At 38.3% G+C, this 7728-nt stretch overlaps 1 protein-coding gene across 1 annotated transcript in view; it reads left to right on the forward strand.

Annotated features, from left to right (window-relative positions):
* LOC107188477 overlaps positions 1–6622 on the forward strand; it is a 32743-nt gene extending 26121 nt beyond the window's left edge. The window contains exon 4 of the mRNA XM_015576772.1: positions 6380–6622. Coding sequence (XP_015432258.1) covers positions 6380–6622 — 243 coding nt within the window. The remainder of the gene's footprint in view (positions 1–6379) is intronic.
* Positions 6623–7728: the final 1106 nt, after the last annotated feature.

Below are 7728 nucleotides of genomic sequence, written 5' to 3' on the forward strand. Positions count from 1 at the left end.
CAAAAGAAAAAAATTATTAGTACTTAAAAAACAAATGTTTTAAGAAAGTATAAGTATAGAAGGCCTTTATTTCGCCAGTATTTGTACGGGCCAAAGTATTATCCATTATCTTTTTCCTATTTTACATGGTTTATTGTCCAGTTTGTGAAGTAATATATTTGAAGAGTGGATATAAAAAATGCTGTAAGCGCTATTTTTTACAAATTGTTTATATCCATAAAAAAGACAAATGTTGTAGGGCCAATATCAATAAATGAGGATGATAACGCTATTACAATTCATTTTTAAGTACATACATAAAATATAAATTTTTGTATATTTGTCGATAAACAACGTTTCGGAAACTACGAAATTGTATTCTGGGAATTTTTATTTTTTATACATAGGTGTACAGCCTTTTTTATGTCCAGTTTTCACTTAAAAAAATAATATATTTATAATTATTTAATAATTTAATAATATATTTAATAATTAAATACAGTTTAAATACAATTCGGTTATATCGAATTGAATGTTAGACTCACGATGATATCCGGAAATCGTCTCAATCGCATCGAACAATGGGATTGCTCGCACGCGCTCCCCTTCGCCATTTAGCGAGCATTAAACAAAGATTACGATGGAAAAACGGTCGGGACCCCCCTTTTCTCGGCACACTATATCAATGATTTCAATTCTACCACATTTCCCTCGGGTCATTTACCAAAGTCGTTCCTTGCCTATTGCTCTTTGAACGATTCCTTTTCTCGTATTTCAACCCTCGAAACCAGCCCCTCAATATTTCTCACCAATTTGTATATAATTATTAGACTGTGGATTTTATATAAAACTTCCCACATAGTTGTTACATCGAAAAAATACGCCGACCAATTCGTTTTCAACGAGCGTTTCATTATATTTTCTTCCTCCGTCCAAAAACTTCTGTAGATAAGATTTTCAAAAATATGACCATATATTTTAAAAAATTGTAAAACCCCTTGCCCCTCCGTGAAAATCGTGCAAAAAGAATTTGTTTATAATTTTCAGTATTAAAAAATTTTGTCAAAATCAAATTTCTCGAAAACTGAGGGTGACATCGAAAACCGTTTACAGGTTCGTATTGAGGGCATAAAAATCTATGAAAAACGACTATTGATTGTTAGAAGAAGTCCAACAGCTGGACTTTGTATGTAACTTTCATCCCTACGTAAAACGATAGATATAATTCCAACGAAGAATATGAATATGAGCGTTTCATTATATTTACTTCCTCCGTCCAAAAACTTCTTCGTTTACCAATTTCGGGAACCGTCAAGCGTCACAGCGCGACGTTTACACCTTCTGTCGCTGTTGCACATGCCGACGACGGCGTCGCGGGAACGGCGAGAGAAAGGGTGCGTGTAATATTCGTGTATTAAAGACCATGTATTACCGAACCGCTGAACGGGCAAACGTCAAACGCACATGAACTCTCCACCGGAAACTCCCTCTTCTCTCGTTCCGTCGAGGATCGCGCCGTCCTACCCTTTTCCGCCGGCTCGCCTCGCGTTCTCGCCACCCCCACCTTTCTCCACCGTGTTCGCCACTTTATTACGCCGGGGCCGTAGCCTTAAGGCCACGTCGAACCGTATCCAACCCTGCCGCGGATTGATTTACCTAAACTGGGATTTTCATTGGTCGCCGACGCGTGGACCCTCGTGTTCTGCTGTACGTACCCTCACGAGCAAACTTGGCTTCCGCTAGGGGAAAATGACATAGGTGAAGGTCCTCCTACCAATTGGTAAATGTATTTCAAGTACTGAAACAAAAAAACGGAGTGTTAATTTAAGTTATAAATTTCGGTAATTCCCCAAGATCCAGTGGTAGAATGTCTTTCTACTATTAGGTGCTTTCGTTTTCCCTTCTTTTATAATGATAGTGCTAATAACAATAACAATGATGGTAATCATAACAATAATGGTAATAGGAATGAGAAGAATTTGAAAAGTCGACAATATATTCTGTTTATCAATAGGGATATGTAGTGCAATAACTAAGCTTTCGAATGATACGTCGTTTATTGAAAAATAACAATTCATAGTAACATTAGTGAAATGTCATAGTAATATAGTATACTAATTCATAGTAATACTAACGTAACTCACAAAAGTATTGGTACTCGTAACCAGTTGTATCCTTATAGAATGAAAATATTTGATAAATACTTGTAAATTTTCTGTAGCCCTTTAAATTATACGTAAGATGTATAACGACAATTCGATGGTTGTCAGAAAAAACGCCGCACGTCACATGATTTCATTTCCGCGATATTGCCGTTCAAAGTTCTCATATTACTGTTTTATGTTCTTAAACTTTTTAAATTCTTCTTATTAGCAATATTTCCTTCTTTTCTTATTTCGAAATAAATATATGTTTCCTGCACTTTGCAAACCTAAAAAAAAAAAAACAGAGAAATGAACACTGAAAAAAACACGACCTCGTGATCTCTCATCGTCGAATGAGAGACTGAGATAGAGGAAGAGAGACACTTTACAAAATATCAACAATTTTCGAAACGTGCTCAACAAGCAGATCTGCGCTTGACAACCGCGTCATTATTAATATTGCTCGACTCGGTGAGAAGGAGGGGGGGGGGGCGCTCGACGACGTGTGTCGGTAGGAAATTAATAAAAAGTTTATTATTCTTTAATATCTTATGGAGCATTTTATGGAACGTTTCCTGTTCACGTTGGTTCACGGGGGAGGGGGGCGCGTGCACCTGACACGGTGAAACGTGAACGAATTTCATGCGTCAATGCGCTTCCCGGTGTTCTCTCTCTCTCGCTCTCTCTCTCTTTTTTTTGTCATACACGAACCACCGTGACCGAAGTTTTCACTAATAATGGATTTTTCCACTTGTAACGAGCTTGTCGGGCCACGGTCAATCGCTTCCGAATTGGAAATCGATCGGAAATACGTGCAGGAACGTTCCGATACAGATTTTTTTCTATTTAAATTCATACAAGAGGAGACACACCTTTATTCGGCACAATTATTCGTTCGAATTCAACGCTTAATCGGTTATTTCGATCAAACATTTTATGTCGATGGAAAAAATTGTCGATAGAGATTATAATTATTCTGGTTTATATTCTTTAGTAACACTTTAGTAGAAATGTAGTCTGTATATATGCATGGACAATAAAGTAAATTTAAACTAAAGCGTTACAAAAGCATGTAAACCAGAATTAAATTAAAATTGCATTTTTCTTAAAATTCTAAAGGAGTTGACATATTCTGCAGCCAGATTTGAATTCAGCTTGTCGAAGTTTATAGGAAATGATGTATAACAAGTTATGAATTAAACACTTGCTACTTTTACGTGGACTATAACATATTTTATTTTGAACGAAATCTCTGACAACCAGTGCAAAAAGTCATCGATATGGCCTGGAATGACCCATATTCAACAGCTCAATTAATGCATAAACTCGAAATTTGTCAATAATTAAAAATTCTTAGTCGAACATATAATATGGCGTACGAGTGAAGAGAATGTCTCCGTACATTAATTCTATAAAATGTAATTTTATTTAATCAAGATTAAATGTCACTAAAATATAATTCTTGGCTCCTCGAACGATTTTCGTAGGTGCTCATGACGCTTGGGACGTGCCTCTTTTTTTTTATTTATTCACGCCGCGAAGCGATCCCCTCCGATTTGGATTTTCAAGCGTCCTTCGGATGGAGTGTTCAACCCCTAAGCGAGCATCTTCGGCTTGATATTACCTTGTGATCTTTACCCTCGGGCAGAAAGATCGGATTTCAAGAAACTCTCCCCTTCTGCAGAAAGATCCCTGTTCAAATAATATAATACCTCGCTGCACGCATTTCGTGAATCGTAAACAATCGTGGATGCAATAAATGCATAAAATCCACTTTTTAGTTATTAACGACGAATCAAAGTAGTTTGGTGTTATTTAAAAACTGAAATAATATTTCCGCAGCTTGAATAATTACCGAATTTTAAGGAAATTCCATGTATTCTTGATATGATCAAAATACTTAACAAAGATTGGGGATATTTGTTATTTCAGTCTCATCATAACAAATTCCTAAAGAATTCATATAAATTCCTTCTTTGATTCTGTCCTCTGCAACACAGACCGCGAACATGCGTATTTACATAAACAGTGACAATATTATTCAATCCACGGAGTTCAGCCGACCGAACTTTGTTTTCCAATAACCCAGCCGGTTACCATCGATTAAAAATATTCAAGTAAATATTTGCGAGGAACAACAACTGACACAGCTAAAAACGATCGTTTCACTTCTATTAATTTCGTAGATTTCCAGTGGTCTTCTCACCTTCAATTAATTATTCACACTGATAACACCGTTCAACTTTTAATTTTTCCTACCTCATAACCGCCAATAGGCATTTCTGATAGATCTTTATTAACTGAATACGAATCTGCAAATTATGTTTTTTTCCAGCACGTCCAGTTATAGAAAAAATTTTGATTACAGACTCCTCTCGATTATTGGTTGGCTTGTTCTACACGATTATTGTCCAGACGATATCCCCACCACTGGGGAGGGGGGGGGGGGCGTAGAGCCTTTCAAACGCGTACTTTGTTGCCCCTCCGCTATTATTGCCGAGGGTTTGAAGCATTTCTCCCTATAAGATTATTGTCCCGGCGCAAACCCGAGTTCGGGACAATAATCGAAAGGAGTCTGTACCTCGAAAACTATGCATCACCCGTACAAATTTTATTCCTTATTTTCAACTTATTTTTTCTTTTATTGTAGAATCACCTCCTTCCCGGTTGTAGTACCCAACCTGAAACACCTTCTATGTTACGTTGAACAGTTGGTAGTACATATGCAAATACTAGAGGTTATATGAAGGTCAACTTTGTTCTTTAAATCGAATCGTATATTTTTTAATGCACTACCTGATGCTACTCGTTATTCCCTACATAAAATACTAAGTCACTTATGGCGAATTAGATCATTGAAAGACATATAAGATTCCATTTGAAAAAAAAACAAAGTTAACCTTCATATGACCTCCACGCGTCCATATAGAAACAAGTTACATCAGAAAGTGTGCCTCCTGATACCACTTAACTTTTGTCTGAAATATTTTTTACCATCGACAATAGTTTCGGAGATATTCGAGTGGATCGATTTAAATGGTACACTCTGTTTATTAAAGTCAATAGTATGCAAAAATGGGTCGAAATAGACCCAGCAATCGTCAATCGAAGTTTAAGTGCTATGTCTCCGTTGAATTCAGTGAACGATACATTAAAAATAAATGGATTTAACTTGAAGTTTTATTTTTCATTTTCAGAATAATACGGATAATATCGATTTTACGGCGATCGATGCAATTTACACGGGGATCGCGCGACCAAATTTTTCACAACAAAGAACGGATACGGTCGCAGTGTTGAGGATCCCGGGGGGATTCGGCCCCGCAGCTAAAGAGCGTATTAACGCGTCGGGTCGTTAGGGTTTCTGCATCGTGTCAAGCGCACACGCCCCCGGCAAATGAAAATACGAAAACAATTTCGGGCGAATTAATCGCTGGCAGATCCATGTAATTTTCTCGCCTCTGATATATTCGTTTAATCTATCAACTATAATTCGCCCCCCTCCGACCATTTTCCAACCGGCGAAATTTTCCGTCTGCGCACCGTGATGAAAAATTGGAAATTAATTAGGAATCGCAACGGTACTGTTAATAATTGCAATAACACGAGGGAGTGAAAACGAAGTCGTTCGAGGGAATTATAAGTAACGAATGTATTCTCATTTGCGCACAAAAATTGGCAAAATCAATGGAAACAATGCAATGGCCTTAAAATAATATAGCTAGATTCCTTAAAAATTCCTCTATAAAATAATGTTCTCAGGAAATGATGTTCTTATCCCTTATGGATGGTACAAACAGAATATGTATGTATCTATTTATGTATATGTGCATATACAGTGTAGGTCAGTTAACGTGACCTCAATTACTCGTACATAATTGGCTATATGAGAAAATATTTTAAACAAAAGTTGCACCATATTTAATTTTTTAATTTTTAATTCATTAAAAAATAATATTTTTCTAACAACTTATTAAGAAGGAGCAATTGAAATAATGTTGCATACAGGTTAGATATGACGTCATACGGTAGGCGCTCGTTTATTGCAGCTATTTTATTGCAGCATAGGAATACCCTTCGCTCACACGTATTTCTCACCCACGTGCGCGCAGCCCACTCTGTTGTCCAGCACATTATTTCTTGCAATCACTAACAATTTTTATCTTAAAAAATTGCCCCCGATTTGTGCTCTCGGAATCTGAAATTTCCATCGCAACGTTTATATTTATATATCTAATTTTCCTCGAATCTTTCAGGTGAAGATCTGGTTCCAAAATCGCCGAATGAAATGGAGGAACAGCAAGGAAAGGGAACTGTTGGCGACCGGTGGTTCACGGGAGCAAACCTTGCCGAACAAAAACAACCCGAATCCAGATTTAAGCGACGCTGACGGGGACAGACCGAGGATGGATTTGAGCGACGTCAGCCCCCTGACAAGTCCCCAACGACCGGAAGAGCAAACGGAGAACGAGGAGGACGAGGAGATCAACGTCACGTGATAAGATTCCACGCGTCAGATCCGGCCAGGAAACGCGATCGACGAGGAAACGATCGAGGATCCCGTGACTGGAGGCACGGTGATCGAGGTACACCGATAGGAATCAATGTAACACGCGGAGGCTTCACCTCCCTGGATCCCCTAAACCGGGATGATCCTATTGTGTCCGTTCTGACGGAAGAATCGCCGCGAAAACGATTCAAGATGGTGGACGGTTCCGGCAAATAGAGTGACCACCGTGAAATAACAATTAGCCCGTTGCTGTACGGTTTCTTTCGAATCACTTTGTTGTTCGCGCGCAATTTGACAACGGAGGAGCAGATTCTGTGTTCGTGATACAGGGTGTAACAAAAATGTTGTCCGATCCGGAAATAGAGCACTCGGGGAGTGAATTGGAACAAGTTTTTCCTTAGCAACAATGTAATCTGAAGCTTCGTTACCGAGATATTAACGAAAAACCCCGACCAATCAGAGCGCGAGTTTGCCAGCAGAGTTCCCGCGCTAGCGGTGGTTACGCGCTGCGATTTGTAGCCAACGCTACCGATAACGCTCTGATTGGTCGGGGTTTTTCGTTAATATCTCGGTAACGAAGCCTCAGATTACATTGTTGCTAAGGAACAACTTGTTCCAAATCACCCCCCGAGTGCCCCATTTCCGGGTCGGACAACATTTTTGTTACACCCTGTATAAGTGTACATTTAGTCGGGAGGCGAAATGAGCCGCTCAGAAGTCGAATCGGGGAACTCCATTTAGATGTTACATAAAATTATTGTATTCAGCTTTGTTACTGGTATGTTTGCTACGATTACATATCGTAGATGTCATGTTGTCATGAGTGTTTAACCTGTTAACCGAGTGATTTCTCGATCATCGAAGTTCATGTATTTAGGACACCATGAAAGGGACGATTTAGCATGCGACTTGTACCACATAAGCACGGTATAATTTATTTACATTACTACGGTTATTATAATTTAATCGAATGTAATAAAAAGTTTGAGTAAATAAGGGAAAAAAATTAATAATTGTCGGTAGATATAATCGAGCACAAACGACGAATCAACTCCGGTGAACAGGTCGAAACTTTGCGTTTACATAAGTATTTGC

This window comes from Dufourea novaeangliae, unplaced genomic scaffold (genome assembly GCF_001272555.1).
Source record: "Dufourea novaeangliae isolate 0120121106 unplaced genomic scaffold, ASM127255v1 scaffold124, whole genome shotgun sequence".
NCBI lineage: Eukaryota > Metazoa > Arthropoda > Insecta > Hymenoptera > Halictidae > Dufourea > Dufourea novaeangliae.